General features: G+C 41.2%; 1 protein-coding gene across 11 annotated transcripts in view; it reads left to right on the top strand.

Moving 5' to 3' along the window:
- The window catches only part of MACF1 (microtubule actin crosslinking factor 1), a 341,269-nt gene that overhangs the window by 209,573 nt on the left and 107,015 nt on the right, over positions 1–24,681 (top strand). For 9 of the 11 annotated variants that reach the window (XM_038557825.1, XM_038557827.1, XM_038557826.1 and 6 more), the window contains 9 exons: positions 2,677–2,812; positions 6,396–11,837; positions 12,372–12,521; positions 14,402–14,617; positions 14,707–14,856; positions 17,368–17,601; positions 20,226–20,375; positions 21,991–22,224; positions 23,730–23,933. In XM_038557825.1, coding sequence (XP_038413753.1) covers positions 2,677–2,812; positions 6,396–11,837; positions 12,372–12,521; positions 14,402–14,617; positions 14,707–14,856; positions 17,368–17,601; positions 20,226–20,375; positions 21,991–22,224; positions 23,730–23,933 — 6,916 coding nt within the window. The remainder of the gene's footprint in view (positions 1–2,676; positions 2,813–6,395; positions 11,838–12,371; positions 12,522–14,401; positions 14,618–14,706; positions 14,857–17,367; positions 17,602–20,225; positions 20,376–21,990; positions 22,225–23,729; positions 23,934–24,681) is intronic. The other 2 variants (XM_038557821.1, XM_038557820.1) reach the window with 1 other exon arrangement.

Genomic DNA, 24,681 nt, shown 5'->3' with positions numbered 1-24,681 from the left:
AGATTATGAAAAGCCTTATAGTTCATGAGAAGAATTAACATTTTACCTTATTGGCTATGGGGAGAAGCCTTATACTTGATTGGATTTTGTTGATGAAGGTTTCTAGGACAGTTTTACAGAGAGTAGATTAACATAGGCCGGAGTGGAGGCCTGAGAGACCAGTAAAGAGGCTGTTGTGATGATACAGGTGAGAAATGATGAAGGTAGAGAAGGGCACAGGTTCAAAAGATACTAAAGATGATGAATTTACAGTGTTAGTGACAAATGAAAATTGTCAACTACAACTTCCAAGTTTCTGGCTTAGGCCCCTGAGTGTATGGTGATGCCACTAATGAAGATAGAGAATACAAAAGCAGGTGTGGATTGAGGGAGAAGAAGGCAGCTTTGGTTTTAGATATTATGAATGTGAGCTCAGAGGGCATCAGAGTGGAAATACTTAGCATGTATTAGGAAGTACCTAATACATTAATTTATGCCTTACGTAGTTCCACTAAAGTTGTCCAATGGGTAACTGTGTTTGTAAATTTAGGATTAATGAGAGAAATCTAATGTGATATAGATCTGAGTCATCAGCATAGTAGAAAGAAAGCATGAGTGGATTACCTTACAAGGGTTCAAGGGCTTCCTGGTTGGTGCTCCTCAGCCTGTAAAGGAAGTTTTACACAAGCATGGGGAAAACTATGAGTGATACCTTAGAACCCAAGAGAGAACAGAATTCTAGAAAAAAAGAAAGTGGTCAAAAGTCAAGAAAGATTGAGACTTGAGAAGTTTCTGAATTGGGCAAGTTGGTGACTGGTATAAAGTGAGGGCATGATGTCAGATTGAGTTTGGTCTGGAGTAGGGAGCACAGGAGGGGAAGAAGGTAGTGATGGGAAAAAGAGACTACTCTTTCAAGAAGCCTGGCCATAGGAAAGGACAAATAATACAGTATACAATGAAAGTAGAATATATAATCAAGAAAGACTTGTTTTGGGGCTCCTTAACTAACTCAGTTAATCATCTGACTCTTGATCTCAACTGAGGTCTTGATCTCAGGATTGAGTTCAAGCCCCTCATTGGGCTCTGCAAGGGTGTGGAATCCTCTTTAAAAAAAAAAAATGACTTGTTTTCTTAAAAGATCAGAGAGATGTACCTGTGTTTATGGCCTGGATCTCAAGGACCAAAAGGGAGAAAGAGATTGAAGTAATCCAAAAGAGGTTCTGGAACATGCAGGAAAGGATAAAATTCATTAATGAGTGGAAAGTACAACCCTAGACTAGAGTTGAGACAACTTTTCCTCTGAGGTTTGAGGAAAAGGAGATTAGGAAAGGTGTGGATGAAGGTATATATGCCAGAAGTAAAGACAAAAGGTGAGAGAATTCATGCACAGTGGTCTGTCTGCATTTTCTCCTTGAAATAGGCAGGGTGGTTATTTGCTGTGAGTTATGGGAGCTGAGGGCAAGGGAATTAGGATTGACTGGGGCCTCTGAGAAGGGTTGTCAAGAAGCTCTGAGATCTAGTAGAGTCTGGGAACCAGTAGGATCCCCTCCACAGGGACCCCCAACACACACATACGATGTACTTCCCCTGTAGGCAGGAGTAGAGAAGTCCGGTGGTTCAGTTGATCTGGGCAGGAGTTTCATAAGTTAGCAAGGATAGAGTTCAAGGATAATAGCAGGGACCTGATTGTGCTGATGGACTGTGGGGTTTGAACTCTAAAAAGAAGATGTGAAGATCATAGAGAGGACTGATAGATTAAGAAAAAATGGGGAGTGGAGGTAAGGAAGGCTTTGGAAATCTCAGTAAAGTGATGGATAGTTGTAATATGTATCACAGGATTCATTCTCAGAAACAGTATTGAATGAGATAAAGAAGTCTTAAAAAAAAAAAGAAAAAAGTCATGAAATTCACCAGATTCAAGATCATGGTCACCTCTAGGGAGAACGGTAAAAGAATGGGGTTGGTGACACATGTACATTGGACTTTGGATATATCTGTAATATCTTATTTCTATGGAAAAGATCTAAAATTGGGGCACTTGGTTGGCTCAGTTGGTTGAGAGTCCAACTCTTGGTTTTGGCTCAGGGTCATCAGACAGAGCCCTGCCTCAGGTTCCATGATTAGCAGTGGGTCTGGTCTGCTTGAGATTCTCCCTCTGCCCACCCCCCTACTCTCTCTCAAATAAATAAATCTTTTTTAAAATAAGAAAAAGATCTAAAGCAAATCTGGTATAATGTCAAAATTTAGTAAAACTGGATAGTTGAGTAGTAGGTAAATAAGACTTCATTTATTTTCTCTTTTGTTTAAAATATTTTATTTTGAAATGAGAAATGGCATAAGAGTAAAGAAAGACAACTGGAAAGGTAGGGTTATAATCAGAAGTTATTATCAGATAGTAGATTCTTGAAGCTTAAAAGTTTAGAATTAGAATAATTTTAGATGATGGCAAGATCTGAGTTTGCTATGTGTGGATTCAATTAAAGTGGAGTATAGGCTCTTTGGATTGGAGACCTCACCAAGAATCATGACTTGATTTGAGATAAATAGGAATATAAGCTAGATGAATATGGAAGAGTGATCAGATCATCCATAGTTAACAGTGACAAAGAAGAATACCATCCAAGGTGGAGAAGTCATGATTTTGAAGCAAAAGATAAAAATTTCTCTCTGAAAGAGCTTCAATGCTTCATCTTCCAGGCTCTCAGAAAAAGAGAAGGAACAAATATCTGAGCAATTGAATGCCCTGAATAAGACTTACCATGACCTTTGTGATGGTTCAGCAAACCAGCTTCAGCAACTTCAGAGCCAGTTGGCCCAGCAGACAGAACAAAAGGTACTTTTACTTTCTTTCTCCAAATGGGAAGGGTACCTTTTGAATGGTATGAAAGCAGCTTTGCTGTTTGAGAATCGTGTTCACTAGCTTTCCATGACCAATGTGACTTAATTTTTAACCTCACCATAGCAGCCATTTGTCTTGTGTTTCTTTACTGGGGTTCCATGATGTATTGGTCAGTCAAGAATACTAGAAGGCACTCATGACCAACGCTGTAGATCCTGGTTCACCGTTTCTGTTGTCTGCCATTTTGTGGCAGACCACAGTTGAGAACATAAATCCTATATTATATGTGATCACAGGGCAGTGGGATTATTCCTTATTGGCATTGTGTCCCAGAAGTTGATAGCCAGGAGTTCTGAATATTGGGAAGAAAAAGGCATGTCCTCTTCCCCCATACTTTTTTTCATATCTACTAAATGAATGAGAAATGTTCATTTTCCAAGCAAACTGGTAGATTAGCTGCACTGACTGAGACGCTGGTTCCCCTTACCCATAGTCATCCCATCATGTGACTTCTTTACCAGTTCCCACTCATATTCACTTCCTGGACCATATGAAATTGTCAAATTCCTCCTGGTTGTCCTGAGTTCTTCCTGGATACTTGTGTGTATATGTAAACTTACCATATTATATACATGTGTCTCTGGGATATATATGTGTGTTTGCCTGCTTATTTCCTATGTTGTGAAGCAATGGCCATCCTGTGTGGGGCAGGTCAAAATTTAATGTCTTGTGGTTAATCAGATTTGGTCTAGATGATGCTCAAAATGATATTCACACAAAACATGCTTTGACTCTGGTCCTTGGATATGAAATTGGTACATCGGGAGCTAGAGTTGTAAAGACCACAAGACAGAACCAGCCATGATTTATTTGAGAGTAGATTTCCAAAAAGAACGTGCTGATTTAGCATTCTCTGTGTCAGGTGGCCCACTTCTTAGTGGCTTATTGCTTCACCATATAAGGGAGTATGTGAAAAGTTTTAACAATTGCTTGCTGAGAACACCCAGTTCTCATTTTGAAAGGTTAAAAAGGGGGAGAAAACAAAAGGAAAGACAAGCTGCTGAGCACCACTACATTGAGCATGATGTGTCCCCGTTATTGTTTGTGCGTTTCATGTGAAGTATTGTTCCAATTAACTGACATCCTTGCTTACAAGTTTCACTAACCCTTTGGAGTTTAAGCACAAATGCACAAAAGGGAAAAGAGGACGACCTGTTTGGGGTTCTTTTTTGCAAAAAAAAAACAAAAACAAAAACAAAAAACAGTCGCATGCTGGACGCTAACCCCAAGCTTACACTGTGTGTGCGATGCGGCTGAGCTGCTCCGTAAGGCTCTCTCTCTGTCTGCCCGAGGCGTGCTGCGACTCTGGTAAGTAGAAGCCTTTTACGTTTCCCTTCCTACTCTCCCTCTGTCTTGCTGTGCTTGTTTAGGTCAGAATTCCCATGTTTGGTGGGACTGAACTGGATTTTTCTGGATTACTTCCCAGCTCAGTGCTTCTTGCCTGTCCTTCAATTAAGAGAATACTGGAAGGAACAGCTTGTAGTCTTTTCTCTGTCTAGCAATTGGCTGGACTCCAGGTCTGTCTTCAATATCAGCATCTCTGGGACTCTAGGAATCTCATAGAAGAAATTAGAAGTTCTCAAAAGAGTCTTTTTCCTTTGTCATCATATCTGCTTCTGAATAGTCTTGTCCTGGATTTTGTTAAATAAAGAGATTATTCATGTATCTCAAAGTGTCATATTCCAGTACGATTTTCCCTTCAGTCTCTGTAGAACTGATACCTGGTAGGTTCTTAGAACTTGGTAGGTTCTTAGTACAAGTTGAACTACTTTCTAGGTCAGAACACAGAAGGGGGATGGGGAACAACACATAATATTTTAAGTAGTGTGCAAAATTCTGTTGTTCTATTATTTAAACAAATATAGTGAGAAAGGGGATGTGAACCAAACGTCTCCTCTCATTTGCTCTGAATTCTTTGTCTCTTAGAGCATGTGACTAACTGAATTTGAAATCCTTGGTGCATGTCTTTAAAATTGAGGGGCACATAGGTTGAGGATTTTAAGGATTTCCTTACTATTTACCAATTTATTTATTAATTCAGCAAATGTTTATTGAACTGCCGCAACTGTTACTAGACACTGAATGGGTGAAGTACCTGCTTTTGCAGAGCTTACTTGACTGAGACAGAATAAAATGCATTATTTAGGAGGCAGGGAAGTGACTGGCAGTTGCTTCAACAACATCCTCCATGGATAAGCTCAAGAAGTAAATAAGGATCAGAAAGTAATACTGACTCAAGAGGGACAGACAAAATCATTTATAGAAAATAAAGATAATGAACATGAACAAGGAGAGGTAGAAAGTTGACAATAATAGAAGTATTTTAAATGGCAAAACACTTGAATGATTTAATTTCAGAATACCATCATTCTGTGATTAAAGGCTTCAAAAAAGGAATTCTTTTAGGAGCTCTTTTTAGGGTTTTTTTTGCAAGGGTCACTTCGGCGATGTGTAAGATTTGCCTTATTTCCTAGACATGGGACATTATAACTCCTGTGTATGATGCAGCTCAACTGTATCATCTATCCTTCATGCTCTTCTGGATCTGATGGTGGAGGCAGTAGTAATAGCACAAGACTTAGATTCAGAACTTGATTTGATTCTGAACTCACTTGTATTGTGATCTTAGACAAGTTATCTAATAACCTTGCAGTGCCTCATTTTCTTATCTGCAAACTAAAGATTAAAATAATTGCTTTCATAGGATTGTTGTGAGGATTAAATATCTGCCTTCAGTAAATTTATTAAGTGCCCAAAAAACAGTATCTGGAAGCATGGTACTTGTAACTGCCTGTGATAGCCTGGACCAGAAGGAAAGTTGCTAGTGGTTCCAGACGCAAAAGTTCCCAGTCTGTTCCTTCCTTGACTTGCTACTTCCAGTTCCCAGAACTAATTTAACTCAGGGTCGTTGCCTTGGGAGGTGCTGGCAATGGCCACCAACTATGACTGCCCCAATTGTAAAGCAGCTGCTTGAGTACTACACACTAGGCTGTTTACAGAGATGCACACCTGTTGTATGGCTACTGGCCTGCTTGAATCTTTCTTCTAATCCTGTGGGCTAGTCCTGCCAAACTCATTATTAGCAGGGAAGTACTATTTCAAGAGTCTTCTGCGTGGGTTGTAACATTGAGAAGTTGTTATATAGAGTTGACTTCTCACTTCTGGGGAACTGGTGTATTTCTAGAGGAACCTTTGTGTGGTGAGTCTTAGAAGTAGTTGATCTTTCACTTTCACTGCTTGCTACTTTGTAGAGCTTGTCACTCAGATATGCTTAATGCTACCCATCAGTCAAGTAATCTGTGATTTTCTGGCCATGTTCAACATTCTGTGGTTTTGACAAATTCTGTTTTAGTATTAATGCGGTCAGGCTTTAGAGTGTTTCCTACACATTGGGGCTCATCCCAGGTTGGGTTCTTCTTGTGGTCAGAATTTGATAAACTGTTGTTCTTTAAATGAATCCTTTAAGCAGTTGGGCTTCTCTGATTCAGTTTTCTTTTTCATTTTTTTTTTTTTTTAGGGTTGCAGAGCAATTGCTGGGGTGATTGACCTAGGCACAGTGGAGATATTTCCCATCTTCAAAGCCATGCAAAAGGGCCTCATTGACCAAGACACAGGCCTTGTGCTCCTGGAATCCCAGGTTATCATGTCTGGCCTCATTGCCCCTGAGACCAGTGAGAAGCTCTCTCTGGAGGAGGGTCTAGCCAGAAACCTCATTAATCCCCCGATGTACCAGCAGTTCCAAGAGCTACAGGATGTCCTGTCCTTAATAAGCAGGCTTACTGAGAGCAAAGGCCTTCTTTCTGTGGTGGAAGCAATTGAGAAGAAAATAATCAGTGAGAGAGTTGGGCTGAAAGTTTTAGAAGCTCACCTGGCAGCTGGAGGTTTCCATCTCTCCCCTAATAAGAGCTGCATTAACCTAGAAGAGGCTTTTCACCAAGGCCTCATCTCTGCAAGGCTTCACTCAGTGTTAGAGTCTTCCCTGAAATCATCCAAGAATTTGATAGACCCCAACACAGCTGAGAAAGTCAGTTTGCTGGATCTGATGCAGAGATGTATTGTTCACCAGGACTCAGGGTTGAAACTGCTGCCTGTCAAGCAATTGGCAGGGGGAATGGTGAGCTTGAAATCAGGCCGGAAGGTTAGCATCTTCCGTGCAGTTCAGGAAGGCCTAATAGATAGGCAGGTCACTGTCCGGCTGCTGGAAGCTCAGCTTTTTGCTGGTGGCATAGTAGATCCAAGAACAGGACACAGACTTACCGTGGAAGAGGCTGTAAGACATAATTTGATTGACCAAGACATGGCCTGTGCTCTTCTCATAAGGCAGCTTCAGACAGGAGGCATCATAGACACAGTCACTGGGCATAGGCTGACCATAGATGAAGCCGTGAACAATGATCTAGTAGCTGCTAAGATTGCCCTTGTGATTCTGGAGTCCCTTTGGTCGTTCATGGGGTTGCTGTGGCCTGAATCTGGAGAGATCCTCCCAATCACAGATGGCTTGGAACAAGGTCTTGTGTCTACTGAACTAGCTCATAAAATCCTTAGTGGCCGACAGCATATTAAAGCTCTATTTCTACCAGCAAGCACAGAGGTTTGGTCCTGGAAAAAAGTAGTAGAAGATGGTATGTTGGACAAAGATCTTGTTGATAACTTAAGATCAGTTTGCATACCTGATGTGATGCCCCACATGCAATTAGCAGATTCTTCAGAACGAAGCAAATTGAACATTAATCCTGGAGCAGGAGGTCTGCCACGCAGCCAGAGCCAGACAGAGGGCATGGTAAGCCCGAGTGAAAAGCTGTTGTTTCAGCTGATGACTCACAGCTATATCAATGTGAGGGATGGACAGAGGCTGCTCCTGTTAGACAACAAACTGATAGAGACACTGACAGCAAGAGATGAACATCAGGCAGGTCCTCCAGAAATGTTTGAAGTTGGACATCAGAGACTAGAAACTCCTGAGGGATTACAAGAATCGATAAATGTCAAAACCACAGAAACTTTCTGTGATGGGCTGAGTAGGCAGCCACGTGAGTTCCAGGCTTCCTTTCAGAATGAAGAATATCCTAATCAGGCAGATTGTGCTGAAGCAAAGGGCAAAACGACCACTGTAGAAATTGAAGCTTCCCCAATAGAGAACTTTCAAAGAGACCTATTTGTGGGGGAACAAAAAGTAAGAAATCCAAATGTTGGTACTTTGATGGTCTTAGATAAAGGCAAATCAGAGTTAAAAAGACAATTGCTAGATACCAAAAAGGAAGAACTAATAGGAATGTCTACCAGAGAAAATGTTAGCAGGAGATTTCTCCATATAGTACCCACTGAGGAAGCTGAAGATGTGACCTTGGCGGCAGGCAGAGATCCTTTTTCTGTTGAGAAACTGAATGAAGAATGGCAGACTCCCGGAAAGACTTCCTTTCTGTGTCGGACAGAACAAGCAAACACACTTGACATTGAAATTCCAGGTGAAAGTGAAAGGCCACTCCTAAAACCCCAAAGCAAGAAGTCACAATTTCAGAGGAAAAAAATGCTAAATTTAGAATCAAAACTAGAGTCTGAAAATAACATGAATATTCCTACTCTAGACAAAAAGAAAAACTTAAGTAAAACATTTTCAGGTAGAGATGACCATAAACAAAATCCAGAAGGACATGACATTGTAGGTGGTAGTATGATGACATTAGAAAAGACAGATGCAGAAGATAATGATCATGAACCCTCTCTGTTATGCAGTCATCCTTCAGAAATGCTCCAGGAAGCTACCTTAAATACATTATCTGCACAATTACTAGATAGTGGTATCATTCACGAAAACACAGGTCAGAAGCTCTTACTAAATGAAGCAATAGCCCGAGGTATCGTGCCCAGTCACACTGCTGTGAAACTTATGGGAAAACTGAACATGTTTCGGGGCTTTTTTGACTCTCAGACCTGCGAGTCTCTGACCACTGAAGAAGTCATTGATGAAGGTCTTATGGATGAGAAACTGTTACATAATGTCCTCATGGCAGAGAAAGCTATTAGTGGAGTCTTAGACCCCCGTACCCGCACACTCTGCTCTGTGAAGGAAGCAGTTGCATTTGGACTTCTTGACACACAAACAGCCTCCAGAATTTTAGAGGGGCAGGTGGTGACTGGTGGAATTGTTGACCTGAAACGAGGCAAAAAGGTTTCGGTGACTTTGGCCTCAAATCTTGGCTTGGTGGACTGTGCTGACCAGACAGAGCTTATAAATCTGGAGAAAGCTTCCAAAGGCAGAGATGCTGAGAAAGCAGTGAGGGAGAGATTTATTAGCTTACAAATGGAGACAACTGGAATCATGGACCCTGAGAGCAAAGCTCCTTTAACAATCATGCAGTCCATTGACAGAGGACTTCTGGAGAGAGAGGAGGCTATTCGGTTGTTGACAAAGCAGGTGGTAGATGGAGGTATCATTCACCATATATCTGGGATGAGACTTTCTGTTGATAATGCCTTTGAACATGGCATCATTGATGAAGATTTAGCTAAGCAACTCAAAAAAGCTGAGAACTTAAGCGTCTGTCAGTTTTTTCATCCTGAAACGAAGGAAACTCTTTCCCTTCTGGAAGCCATAAAATTAGATCTTGTTACCCCAGACTTGAAAAGAGAAATCCAAGAAATTCAGGCTTTGACTGGAAGCTTTGTGGATCTCATTTCTAGCCAGAGATTGACCTTGGCAGAAGCTGAAAAAGAAGGACTGTTAAGTAATAAAGCAATATTGTCTTCAGGAATGGTGCATGGGATTGTAGATCCTGAGAATTGCAGAATAGTTCCTTATTCAGAATTAGTAAAGAAATGTAAGATTGATATTGAATCTGGTCAGAGATATCTAGAAGTAATTCCCTTCTCAGGCATTAAAGATGAGGCTAGTGACAAAGTGCTAACACTGTCTCAAGCAACTCAGCTTGGAAAAGTGGACTTTTTATCTACACTGAAGGTTCTGGAAGCTCAGGCAAATACTGGGGGAATCATAGATACTGCCACAGGGAAAAGACTGACTTTAGCATCAGCTTTGGAAAAGGAATTAGTGGATGAAAACATGGTCAGAATTATTGCGTCTCGTCAGGTAGTAAATGGAGGAATTGTTGACATATTTAATGATCAGAGAGTGACTCTAAAGGAAGCTGTTGAGAAAAGACTTATTAGTCCTGAGCTGGCAACTATGATCCAGATAGATACTTTAGAGTCCTGTGATCACAGGGCTCAGATTGAAAAGCAAGATGGAATTGAAGTATGTGAAATAGAAAAGGAATTTCTAAGAAAGGAAATGTTAATTGATTGCAATCAGACTGCTGGAATGAATAATGGTAAAGGAGCAAGTGAGAAATTATTTCAGATTGGAAGTCAGTCTGCACAAGGAAAGGTTAAAGCAAGAGTTTCTGACAGGGGGCAGGCCAAAAAGAGCAGAGATATTTCATTAAAGGAATTAGAATGCAAGGCTCAAGATAAAAGGAGAGCTTCTCCAGATGCTGAAGAATCTGTCAGTATCATAGTTCCTGGTCATCATAAAGGTACACCATTGGGCCAAGGTTTGGTGACACACTCTCACTCGGAAGTTTGTAATTTTAAACTCAAAGAGGTGGCTAGTGATGACATGGAAAAAAACACAAATGAAGAGCAGGAAAACATGGGGGCCCACAGAGAAATTACTTCTCTTATGAAACATTCTATATCAGGTCCAGTTCCTAAAGAAATAGTAGAAAACCAGGAAAGAATTATTTCAGAAGTACAAGAATCAGATTATGAAACTTCAGGCAAATTGCCGAGTGAGCAGAAACCAATGAATACCAGCGAGAAAAGTAAGAGGGGGAAGAGGAAGATGATAATAGAAGAAAGTGTCAAAACATGCAAACCAATTCTTTCTGAAGAAAAGTTGAATCAAGAAACCACCATTAGAGCTGACCAGGGATCCAATGTAGAGAGTCCACCTGTGGAAATAACCATAAATGAAAAAGGAGAAGAAGCTGGTAGAAAGCTGGGATTTTCTATAATTTGTAAAACTCAAAACTCTTCCCCAGTGATACCCAAAGGGATTTCTGTAAATCAGGATGCTTTAACATTCTCCAAATCTTATCAGGTCAGTGAAGGAGAAGCAAAAAATCTAAGCCTCTCCTTAATCTTAAAACAAGAAGAAAATTTATCCCAAATTACTGGTGGGGCCCAGAGTGAACCATCCTCTTCTACGATCCCAAGACCTGAAGGATTACATTACCAGGAATCAGTTAGAAAGGCTCAAGTTGCAGGCAGATCCCAAATTTCTGAAACAAACAAGCCTTTCCAAGGAACCATCAGACTGGAGACCAACTCTTTTCAAGATTCTTGTGTTACTTTTAAGACCAAAGAAACCAAAGATCTGATTTGCTCCTCTGATGGATGTAAAGAAAGGTCATACCAGGAGCTACCTTTTGACTCAACAAGAACTCTTAAGTTAGAAGAAACTACAGTTTCTACAGTAGACCCAAAAGAAATCAATTATCTGGAATTCTCAGACAGAAAGGACTTTCATCATCAGGACAACAGAAGTGATGGTGAAATTTGTGGAGTTCTTGCATCTAACATAGTAACAACTCAGGAAATGACGGGAGAGAAATTTCTAGAAAGGTCAAACTCTACAGTTACAGGTGTAGAAGCAGCATCTTTTGAAGGCATAGCTCAGGGTGTTCCCAGAGTCTTAGTGTCCCTTCTTCCAGAGAAACTGTTCAAAGATGTGTCTCAAAAAGAGAGTTCAGGGCAACAAGATGCCACCATTAGTCCCACTATTCCAGAGACCAGTGAAGAAAAGCCAATACCACACGTACACCCTACATTGAAGATGGCTGAGAAGACACCACTGGAAAAGCTCAGAGAAAGCCCTGGTGGTGAACAGACTCCCTTCACGACTACAGCTGGGGGAAGGGGAAATGAAGGTGTAAACCTAGAGCCCTCCAGAACAACTAAAGTAAGTTTCCCATTTGGCGTGTTTGTATACATATTTTTTAAGATCTAACTAGTTTAATGCTAAAACTCTTGACTGGATATTGAGTTTACAGTATGTACAATTGTGTGCATACACACAGTTTCGGGAGACTAGAGGGTTCTCTAAGGTATAACTTAGTTTACTACCTTCTGTTTGTTACACTGTTGTTAGAAAATTAGGTAGAATGTCTTTCTGAAACGTGCAAGGTTTTTAAATTAGAAAATAGCATTGGAGCTAGTATGAACTACTAGAGTGATGCTACCTGTGGTTGGAATAGCTTTTGGAAGTTTTGCGGTGCTTATGGATTGGTAATCATGAGCCTCTCCGGGAAAGTTAATAAAATCACTTTTTTTTTGGACTATTGATTTGGGACAACATAGACACAGTAACATGTTTCATTTCATTCCACCTGTGTGTAGTAAAAATTTCTATTTGTCAATAAGACCTGGCCTACTTTTAAAGGCAGAATTAAAGGAGAATGTCTAATCTGAGTGAGTTTTCTTTTTGCTTCCACAGAATGTATTTAACCGGCAACTCTGTCTAGAACATGATGAGAAGCTGGTATCCTACCTCTCTCTATTACGAGACATCGAAATGAGAACCAAACAGATTCAACCTCTTGACCGAAACGTGGCAGAGCTACAGGATCTGCTGTGTCAGGCCAAGGTGGGTTCCCAGAGACTTCCTGCAGGCCCACCAGCTTGGAGGAAACAGAGACTATTTAAGGAAGAAAAACATGTTCAGGGGCATCTGGGTGCCGCAGTTAGTTAAGCCATCTGACTCTTGATCTCAGCTCAGGTCTTGATCTTGAGGTTGTGAGTTCAAGCCCCATGTTGGGATATACCCTGGGCATGGAGCCTACCTAAAAAAAAGAAAAATTATTAAAAAGAAAAAAAGAAAGAAAGGAAATACCACCATTTAAAGGACAAAAAAAAGAAATATATTTGAAAAACTAGAAATCTCTGAAGAACATCAGGACACACTGGTGTCACCAAAACCAAAGCAGAAGAGACTCAAGGGGGGAGTTACAGCGGGAGTAAATCCAATAGGGAGACTGAGTGAGGGCTGAAAGGGGGATTTAGTGCCGAGAGTCAGTGGTAACCTTAATAAGAACAGTTTCAGTGGAATTGTAGGTTATAAACACAGTTGCAGTGAAAAGTTCCAACAGTTGGAGGTTGGAAGATCGGAGCAATGAATTGTAAATCATTCTTTCCAGAAGCTTGGTGGTGCAGGCAAGGAGAGAGGTAAGATACTAGCTGGAGGAGATGCATTCATTGAAAGAGGAATATTTTCAGTGGATTTTGGGGCCAATAAGGAGGAACCAATAGAAAAGGAAAACTTGAAGTTTGGGGAGAGAAGAAATGATAATGGATGGCATGAGGTTCCCAAGGACATAAAATCAGACAGCTTGAGGGGGAGGAAGAGGAGCCCTTTCCGACAACCGAGATTAAGACTTGTCACCAGATTGGAGTCACAATGAGAACAGCCTGTAGAAGTTAAGTAGTCTCTCAATATCCAATACCCTACGGCCTTGGGTAGGGCGGCTGAAGGGCAGGTGAGGATGATGCCCAGAACCGCCATAGCATATTTCTGGCTTCTTTGCCGAGGATCAGAATATCATAGACTGGTTGAGTGGGAAGGCTGAGTTGGGATATTTTTATATTTTTATATTTTTTGGTTCTGCCCCCTTGGAATTTGGAGTAGAAGAATTCCTTTTTTTTTTTTTTTTTCAATGTTTTATTTATTTATTTGAGAGTGAGACTACACACGGGGGGTGGGGGACAGAGCAGGAGAGAGAGAGAGAGAGCAGATAGTAGGGAAGCCAATGAAGGGCTCGATCCCTGGACCCAGAAATCATGACCTGAGCCGAAGTCAGACACGCTTAACTGACTGAACCACCCAGGTGCCCCAGAAGAGTCGTTCTTTTGTTTGACTTGTTTTGTGTCATATTGGATATAGTGTAATGACACTCTTAAAGAGGCAGCAGGTTGTAGTGGAAAGTGCATTAGATTGAATCAGGAAACCTGAATCCCAGTCCTGGCTCCACTGCTGAAGTGGGTGACCTCAGACTAAAATAAAATAAAATTAAAAATAACATTTTCGAATGCTGAGGCATCTCTTCTATAAATCTGGAATAATATCTATTCTGCCTACCTCAAGAATTAGTGATGGTAAGAACCAAACAAACAATCGAACATACATAAAAACATAAGTTGAAAAGCAGCTGTAGGCATGGGGTGATAGAATATTCTTTGCAGCTGACTCCTTTATTTATTTATTTATTTATTTATTTATTCATTCATTCATTCATTCATTCATTCATTCGTTCATGAGAGACACAGAAAGAGGCAGAGACACAGGCAGAGGGAGAAGCAGGCTCCATGCAGGGAGCCCGACATGGGACTCGATCCTGGGTCTCCAGGATCATGCCCTGGGCTGCAGGCAGCACTAAACTGCTGCGCCACCAGGGCTGCCCATTGCAGCTGATTCCTAACTAGCAAGAGTTCTGATCTTGATTTGAAGGTAACTCCACTTTATCCTCTCAGGTATTAGACAGGGAGCTAAAAGATCTGTCCACTTTGGTGAATCAGGAATTAGAGTGTGTGAATCAGATTATCATCAGCCAGCCTCAAGAAGTCCCTGCTCAACTGTTGAAGGCTCTAGAGAAAGATGCCAAGAATCTTCAGAAGTCCCTCAGCTCTGTGAGTGACACCTGGAGTTCCAGACTACTACACCTCCAGAGTGCCATGGAAGTAAAAAAGGTTGCTTCTTGTTTTTATTCACAAAGGCTCACACAAAGTCTGGGAAGGCTTGAAGATTTTCATAATCTAATTTGCCATTTATTTCTTAGACTAAAGTGTTAAGTCAGCATGAACAGCTAGAAGGCAGACTTCAAGATCTGAGAATCTGGGTTGGCGATACCAATCTTCTTCTGAACAGCAAGGAATATAACGATGAAACCGACACTGACAGCCTGAGACACTGTCTCCAGCAGTATGAGGTAGGCTCTCTACCCATCCTCAAGTGCATTTTTATTGTCCTTGGTGTTACATCAATTTTATTTTCCTGCGAGGCAAACCAGTATCTATACCTGTCTTTCTAAGAAAGACTGATTTTGGGCAGCCTGGGTGGCTCAGCAGTTTAGCACCACCTTCAGCCCAGGGCGAGATCCAGGAGACGTGGAGATCCCACGTCAGGCTTCCTGCTCCTCCCAGGAGCCTGCTTCTCCCTCTGCCTGTGTCTCTGCCTCTTTCTCTCTCTCGCTTTCTCTGTGTCTCTCGTGAATAAATAAATAAAATCTTTAAGAAAAAAAAAAGACCGATTTTTCCATTTTATTTTATTTTTTATTTTTCCATTTTAGAAATAAAGTCTGCTGTGTTTAGTTTTTTAGGTTATCATGCCCTTGGAGCTTTGGTGATTATGGTTATTTCTCCTTTTAGCTATTCTCTGACAGAGAGTCTGCATAAAGGCCTATTATTATAACTTCATCTTGTCTTTATAGCTGAGCACCTAGTATCCATCCTTTGTTTCTAATTTTACACATGCCAATTTCAGGAGACTTTGTTGATCCATGATTGAGAGCATGGCTTGGCAAACTTTCTGTAAAGGGCCAGATAGTAAATATTTTAGGCCTTGCAGGTCATACACAAATGGACCATTTTTGTAGCTGCCAGTTACCTTTGCTTTGAAACATGAAAGCAGCTATAGATAGTACATAAATGAATGTTCATGGATGTGTTATAATAAAACTTTATTTACAAAAACAAGTGGCAGGCTGATTTGGCTTAGGGACTGTTGATTGCCAACCCCTGATCTAGAGAGAGGCTATTCTTCTTTCTTCTTTCTTCTTTCTTCTTTCTTCTTCTTCTTCTTTCTTTCTTCCCTTTTCTTCTTCTTAAGCTTTAAATTAATTGATTCTTTTTATAAGTCAGTGAGAAAAGAATAAACCGTGAGATACTCACTTTTTTTTTCCCCTCCCAACATTGTTCTTTGTTTTGGTTATACTTAAGATAATATCAGACATTACTCACACTGGTTAATCTACCTCCTGCTATAGATAGTACACTCCTTAAATTCCTTCTAAAATCAGAGTAGAACTGAAGATGTCCTCTCCTTCTGTTCTATCCTGTACTTTTCCCCCCACCTTAAGAGGAAGCAGACACGGTTTGTCCATGGTCAGGCTTCTTGTATACCACCCATCCCTTTTTGTCTTGAAAGAGTTGACCTGCCATCTTCGTTCATGCCTTTTCCTCCAAATCTGTCGTTAGGCAAGTGAATTGCAGACTTGATCTGTTCACTAACAGAGTATTTAAAAAAAAAAAGCAAGAGTGAAAAAAATTTCTGTGATGTAGCATATGATATAAAAACAGAGCATGTCATACATACACGGTTTCCTCCCCTAGTTATTTTTTTTTCTCCCCTAGTTATGAATGCCCTTATGGGAAGACAGCCACAGTCCAAGTCTTGTTTCCTCCCTCCCTCCCTCCGTCTCTCTCTCTCTCTCTCTTTCTTTCTTTCTTTCTTTCTTTCTTTCTTTCTTTCTTTCTTTCTTTCTTTCTTTCTTTCTTTCTTTCTTTCTTTTCTTCTTCTTCTTTTTTTTTAAGATTTATTTATTTATTCATGAGAGACAAAGGCAGAGACATAGGCAGAGAGAGAAGCAGGCTCCCTGCAGGGAGCCCAATGTTGAACTCAATCCTGGGTCTCCAGAAACATGCCCGGAGCCAAAGGCAGGTAAGTCTTGTTTTCCTAATGACAGTTTCCCAAGTCCATTAGTCACAGATGAAGAAAGACACTTAGCTTGATGATAAATACCCAAGAAGACCTTTCAGTCAGCTCTGCAGGATTGCTGACCATCTCAGTTTCAAAGCGATAGAGATGTAGATATCTTAATTGTTTTTGTTGTATCCAATGTTACATAGCTGATGATCTCTAAATGGTTATGGGAAAGTTGCGTGCTTTTAATTGTCTGAAAACAGATAAAGTCTAGTGCTTAGGTGGGTATGTATATATAACTATTATGTAAGAAAGTCTGACTGGAATCTTTTCACCCTTAAATCGTATAAGCAACATTATTTACTCTAAAAGTCACATCTTAGTGAACTACAAATAAATGAAATACTTCCCCACTTCTGGCCTACCAGTAACTCACTGCTGGACAAAACCAAATATATATTTGAACCTAAGAAAACACAATTAAGCAGATCCATCTCAGACCTTAAAAGTTTACTGCATTTGGAGATCAGGGTCCAGTAAAGTAGACCAAATGGTAATATATGAAGAGTTTGGAGAGACCAGAAGTGAGAGAGCTTTCCTGTGCTGGTTTGGCTCTAGAAATGATCAATATCCATAAAAATACAGCAAATTAACCCCTCTTTATTTATGTTGACTGTTTGATTAAAGCCAACAGCTTCTGCTTTAATAGAGAATTAGAAGGTTTTTATTTTATTTATTTATTTATTTATTTATTTATTTATTTATTTATTTATTTATTTATTTTCATTTCCTTACTTAGGATTTGAAGCAGCCCATGGCTGAAAGGAAATCTCAGCTAGATGCTCTTGCTTTTGATATTCAGTTCTTTATCTCTGAGCATGCCCAGGACATGTCCCCTCAGCAGAACCGGCAGATGCTGAGGCTTCTGAATGAACTGCAGGGGTCCTTCCAGGACCTGGTGGAGCAGACTGCAGCTCGGATGGATGCCTTGCAGGGCCATTTTCAACAAATGGAGCAGGCAGCCTGGGTCAAGGTCAGACTGAACCAGCGGCTGGGCTCACTTTGTTTCTTGGGGTATTTTCTCTATCCTTGAGATTTCTTGCCAGACTCCATTTGTCATGATTCTAGACCAATTTCTGAAATTTCATGTCTTCCAGGCCAGTTTGGTTCTGGTCTAGGAGGCAGCTATTATGGCTATGTTTTTGGTTTTATGTGTGTGTGTGTGTGTTTGTGAGAGAGAGAGAATGTGTGTGTTTATGTGTGTATGCGTGTGCAAGTATTTTCCTTTTAGTGAGACTCAACCCTCACTGTGTCTCATCGAATCTGACTTCCAAATGAAAGTCACATCCCTCGCCCTTATTTCTCCTCGTTTCTCCCTCAGCATTCTTTTGAGGGCTATTAGGAACAGTAAGGTACCCTGAGCTCTTGAGAAGAATGGTTCTGAAATGAGTTTTATTCCGGGGCTTTTCACATGATGAACAGTAATATTCTTTGACCGCCTTCTAATAGCCGACAACGAAATTTTTATCAGAGTCCTGTTAATTTTTTAGTACTTTTAAAATCATTATTAGTTTCTAGCACCTTTCTTCACACTGTGATGCCCAGTGCTCATTCAATTATGGAAGACAGTGTGTTGAACCCAGTGTTAACATTTTGAAAACAGGGCAGCCTGGGTGGCTCAGTGGTTTAGCGCTGTCTTCAGCCCAGGGCATGATCCTGGAGACCTGGGATCAAGTCCCATGTTGGGCTCACTGCATGGAACCTGCTTCTCCCTCTGCCTGTGTCTCTCATGAATAAATAAATAAAATCTTTAAAAAAAATTAACCAAAACATTTTGAAAACAAACTGTCGTATCATCATCCATCACAATCCTCTTCTTACAGAACTCAACATAATTTTATTAGTGGTAACATCATAACCTAAGAATACCAAGAATGATGCTTAGGCCATTTTTGCTGTAAGTTGGAGTTCAACAAGATGATATGAGAATGTCATTATCACCAGCCATCTGTCTCAGAGTCGGCTTTATTAAATATTGTGCAGAGTCGAATGAAGCTTTTGAGTTAGGCTTAGTGGAAATTAAGTTGGCCAACTCCATGTACCCCCATTACTGCTTGTTGTTCCAACTGTATTGAAATTGAAATAAAATACTGAGGATCCCTGGGTGGCGCAGAGGTTTGGCGCCTGCCTTTGGCCCAGGGCGCGATCCTGGAGACTGCAGATCGAATCCCACATCGGGCTCCCTGCATGGAGCCTGCTTCTCCCTCTGCCTGTGTCTCTGCCTCTCTCTCTCTCTCTCTCTCTCTCTCTCTCTCTCTCTCTATCATAAATAAATAAAAAAAAAAAAAAAAAAAAAGAAATAAAATACTGATGAAACCCTTTGGGTTACTTTCCAAATCTGAAAATTTGCAATGTCCTCACCTGGGAATGTATATAATGTGTTGTAGTTTGTGGATAATTAATGAAATAGCATTGGTCTCAGCCACTTTAAGGCACAGCCCAGATCCAGGGTAGGCCCCTGAGCTGCAGCAGGTGGTAGAGCTGCATGTGAACACTCTCTGAGCACATAATTAATTCCACAATGTTTATTAACCTTGTTATTGTCAGAAATGCTCTGCTTCTCTCTATATTTGCCCTGAATGCATGTGTATGTCTGTGTGTTAACTTGTTTGCTTTGCTTTTTTCAGATTCAGTCTGCACACATCCTAACCCATGAAGATCCTGTTTTACAGCTGAAGAGCTCTTAGGAGTTCTCTTCCAGAGCCCTTCTATTTGTCCTAAAGAGGGGGAGAGAGGGCCAATTTGAGCACCTGTTTGTAAGTGCAGGTGACTAACACACCCATCAGAAGGTAGAACTGATGGACAGTGGTTCTAGAAGGATGGTCAGGAGAAAAACATCATGCTCAATGGCTCAATTAGGTGCTTCAGTATCATGCAGCTGAGATGAGATTTGGAGAAAGGATCAGGCACAGAAACATATTCTCTCCCTCCCCGTGGGCCTGGCTTTTCTCTTTGATACCAATTGTAGACACCTGAAGGACTAAACCAGTTGCCATTCTTGGGCAGTTTCCTTCTCAAAATAGCCAAGCCTCTCATGCCTGGCATAGAATCATTCTATTTAATGGGTATCTGCATTTGTGAGACATTTGATTTATAAAATCAGCTCAATTATTAAGAAGCTCGATTAGCTTATGAATTATCCAGATTCTTGATTTTTTTCCTCCTAATCCAGTCCTTCTAATTTTCTGTATTTTAACTTAGTATGCAGCATATCTTCTAGTTCTGGTGGAGGAATTGATCATAACCACCAATTTATTATTATCACTGTTATCACTTATGGATTTGGAGCATCTGGACTCTGTTCCATTTCCAGGGCTAATAACAGCAGTCTGGCAAAGGAACTCCCACCCCAAACCTGGGAGCATTCTCATCTGAAATTACCCCTGAATATAATCCAAACTATTGACCCAGATCAACAGACAATCCAAATGAGGGGAGCTTTCTGAATATGACTTCTGTGCTTTTTCCTGTTCTAGTCTCTCACCAACTCTTCCATCCTTAAGATATAACCTTTCTGTTTTACGTTTCAGAGAGTTATTTTGTATTTGTAAAATAAGAATTATTAACCATCTCTTGGCCCCTTTGCATTTTAATTAGACCCTGCAGAAACAACAAAATACCTGTCACCAGAAACTGGAGGATCTTTGCAATTGGCTAGGACAGGCAGAAAGCACATTGGCAGGCCACCAAGATAGAGCCACCCAGCAGGATCTCTCTACTTTGCAGAAGCACCAGAGTGACTTGAAGGTCAGTATGAGTTAATCTACTTTTCTCATTCCTTCAGCAAATCTTTATAAAGGCTTACTATGTGCCAGGCACAGTGCTTCGTGCTGGCAACATAACAGTAAACATCCTTGTTCTCAGAGTCTTAGAGTCTAGTGGGAGAGACAAACATTACACAGATAAGCACAAAAATGAGCATGTAATTTTTAACTGTTATATGTATAGGGGCACCTGGGTGGCTCAGTTGGTTAAGCAGCTGACTCTCAATTCAGTCTCAGGTCATGATCTCAGGGTCGTGAGATCCAGCTCCGTGTTGGGCTCCCTGCACAGCAGGGAGTCAGCTTCAGGATTCTCTCTCTCCCTCTGCCCCTCGCTCTGCTCACTTGCTCACGCGTGTGCACTCTCTTTCTCTTGATCAAATAAATCTTTAACTCTTATATGTATAAAGGAAAGGTTACCCAAGAATATTTAGCAGTCAGGCTCAATCTTGTTTAGGATGTTCGAAAAGATTACTTTGAAGAAGTGTCATTTAAACTGAAAATGGGGATCCCTGGGTGGCACAGCGGTTTGGCGCCTGCCTTTGGCCCAGGGCGTGATCCTGGAGACCCGGGATCGAATCCCACATCGGGCTCCCGGTACATGGAGCCTGCTTCTCCCTCTGCCTGTGTCTCTGCCTCTCTCTCTTTCTCTCTGTGTGACTATCATAAATAAATAAAAATTAAAAAAAATTAAAAAAAAAAAACTGAAAATGAAGAGCATGTAGGGGTTAATGCATGAAGGGGTGGAGGAAGGAGGAGAATATTCCAGTCAGAGGCCTGAGCATCCATCTTGAGGTAGGGATAAGATCAAGTACAACATATTCAAGAACTGAAAGAAAGCTAATTTGGTTGGATTGCAAGGAACAGAAGGAAGGTTAGTGAATGATAAGATGGGACCCATCATACTGGGCCTCCTGGGCTGCATTAAAGATAAGGAGTGGTGGGCACCTGGCTGGCACAGTTAGTGGAACATGTGACTCTTGATCTTAGAGTTACAAGTTACAGCCTCATGCTGGGTATAGAGTTAAGTTAGGAAAGGAGAGGAGAGGAGAGGAGAGGGAAAAAGGAAAAAGGAAAGGAAGGAGGAAGGAAGGAAGGAAGGAAGGAAGGAAGGAAGGAAGGAAGGGGAAAGAAAGAAAGGAAAGAAAAGAAAGAGGAAAGAAAGAAAGAAAGAAAGAAAGAAAGAAAGAAAGAAAGAAAGAAAGAAAGAAAGAAAGAAAGAAAGAAAGAATAAGGAGTGATAACCAAGAGTATAAAGAACCAACCAAGGCTTGACTCAGCTAGAATCCTATTGTCAGCTCCTCTGTATAGAAGAATGATCTCTTTGGGGATAACTCATTACAAAATAAGCATCATGTTTGTGGGCAATCTCCTTTCTATCTTCATTAAATATTTACTTAGAAATTTAAATTTTGCTTAGGAGATGAAATATTAGAAAATTTCTTAAGTAAAATAATATCTTAGAAGTTTTTATTTGTGTTGGTTTAGGCCTAAACCGTAAGCAGATTATAGTCAGGGACACGTTTGGTGCAGGTGTTCCATCTGTGTGCTTTGGCAGTCTTAGAAGAAGTAACATTGAAATCTCTGTGTTCATGTGTTAGGATTTACAGGATGACATTCAGAATCGGGCCGCCTCGTTTGCCAGTGTTGTCAAAGACATCGAAGGGTTTCTGGAAGAGAACCGGGCCAAGCTGAGCCCCCACGAGTTGACAGCACTCCAGGAGAGGCTTCATCAGGCCAAGGAGCAGTATGAGGCTCTCCAGGAACGGACGCGGGTGGCCCAGAAGGAGCTGGAGGAAGTTGTGACCTCAGCCGTACAGCAGGAGACTGCAAAGGTAACTCAACAGCTTTCATACTTGGTATTTTTCCAAAAAGAAAATGTTGGTACCTGGCAAATAAAAGGTAATGCAGGGAAACTGCCTTGTAGAGAGCATAGAATCATGAAAAGGGGCTAGTTAGGGAGCTAGTCTGTGAGTCAGTATTAATTTTGGTAAGAAACATCCTATCCTGAAGGACTTTAAGTCAGGAATAGTTGGTAGGAAGTTCATTTCACTACCCCCATCCTCCAAAGAAAAAGTATGTATGTATGTATTTTATTTATTTTAAGATTTTATTTATTTATTCCTGAGAGACACACACACAGAGAGGCAGAGACACAGGCAGAGGGAGAAGCAGGCTCCATGCAGGGAGCCTGACATGGGACTCTATCCCAGGTCTCCAGGATCAGGCTCTGGGCTGAAGGTGGCGCTAAACCGCTGAGCACCTGGGCTGCCCAGAAAAAGTATTTCTTGCTGTATGTGTACCCAGTACTCTAATTGAAAAATCTTGGAAAGAACTTAGTGAAGAAGGGTAATACCCTGGGGAGGGAAAAGCAAATGACATATTTCAAACATGAGTCTAGATTGATAATCCAAGAGCACAAGGGGGAAATATCTGCAGTGTCTTAGTGTTCCACACACTATCCCCAGGCCACTCCTGTAGATCCATGCAACTGTGGCACTCGGATAAACCTAGAAGGTAAAGTCTCAAATGGTTTTCTGCACCTCACTTGCACTGGGAGATTAAATTATGGCCGTGGACTCTGACCCAAATGGGGGAGGTAGAAAATGTGAAAAAGTGAAAAAAGTTACCTGAAGGAGAATTCTGAAATACATAAAGTTTTATCACCTGGCATAACCTGTTTTAAAAATTACAATACTTGGGGCATCTGGGTGACTCAGAGGTCTGCCTTTGGCTCAGGGAGTAATCTCGGAATCTGAGGATCAAGTCCTACATCAGGCTTCTTGTAGGGAGCCTGCTTCTCCCTCTGCCTGCATCTCTGTCTCTCTGTGTTTCTCATGAATGAATAAATAAAAACTTAAAAAAAATTAATTACAATACTTGAACAGTCAGAACTCGAGAGGCAAGTTTTAGAACTCAGTACTCTGGCAGAAAAAAGGATGGGAGAAGCCTGTGTTTCCCTTAGGGAAAGACAGCTGGTAATCAAGTGTGACTGCTGTTTCTGACCCGGCCAAGCCAGGGCATCACTTCTGCACACCTACAAAGGATCCCATGATCCTTTGCTGGGCTGCCAGGACTAAATCATCTCTTAAAGCCCCTTTAAATCTTGAGTTTTGCCACCCCCACCCCTCCCACACACTTTTCTTTTTGAGCAGTGAAATATAGACAAAATCTAGAAATGTTTTAGAAGATGCTTGGGTGTTTTTATGCATGTAAAGACTGTTTCTACAGTCTTAAAATTTTTCTTCTTTAGCATCAAAGTCTCACCTTTTTCCTTAACCTTTCCTTGTATATCTGAGTATCTAAGACCTTCTTACTAGACTCTTTCTGTGGCTTTCAGAGTAAAGCAGCAAAAGAGCTGGCAGAGAACAGGAGTAAGATTGATGTTCTCCTGGATTGGGTGACTGCAGTGGAATCCTCCGGAGGACAGATGGAGCAGCTGTCAGGAGCTGACCTGAGGAAAAGAGCCTTTGATACCACTGATGGCCACCAGGGGGCAAGCCAGGCCCCAAAAGAACTAGACCAGCAATGTGAGAAGATGAAGGTGAGAATGTTAGCTTGTCCTCACTATGCTGGAGGGCCTCTCTGCTGCCCTGGGCAAGTCACCATAACCTCCTGGCCCCTATATCCAGTAAGCACAGTGAGTGCTTCTCGGTTCATGCCCTCTTTGATACCTCAGTGTCTTTGACACTATTGAAATACTCTGTCCTTTGGTTTCCAAAGTGCTACTCTGCCCTCGTAATCCTTTTTCCTTTCCTCTGGCCAGTTCGTGAGATGCCGATGTGCTTCCAAGTGGCAGCCCTAGCCTCTTCTCATCTTTCAGAATATACTTCCCTTGGGTAGTTTTATCCACTTATGGCACTTCAGTTATTGCTTGTACTAGCGAATTCCATGTGTGAGTCTCCCTCCTAAATCCCCATGCAGAGCATCAAACTAGTACATAAATCCATGCTGTTTTCCTCATCTAGGTAGTTGCATAAACAGTATGGATAGATAAGGCAAGAACACTGACTGATCTCCCACTGTTGTCTATTAGACTCAGGAAGAACATTTTATGTTGTTATTTTTTTTATTATGTTATTTTTAAAATCTATTTGAGAGAGAGCTTGCACGTGAGCAGGGGGAGGGGCAAAGAGAGAGGGAGAAAGAATCTCTCGCAGACTCCCTGCTGAGCATGGAGTCCAATGTAGGGCTCAATCCCATGACCCTGAGATCATGACCTGAGCCAAAATCAAGAGTCAGATGCTTAACTGACTGACCCACTCAGGCACCCCAACACCCAGGAAAAACAT

Source organism: Canis lupus, chromosome 15, assembly GCF_011100685.1.
Source record: "Canis lupus familiaris isolate Mischka breed German Shepherd chromosome 15, alternate assembly UU_Cfam_GSD_1.0, whole genome shotgun sequence".
NCBI lineage: Eukaryota > Metazoa > Chordata > Mammalia > Carnivora > Canidae > Canis > Canis lupus.
This window is presented reverse-complemented; position numbering and strand designations above follow the sequence as displayed.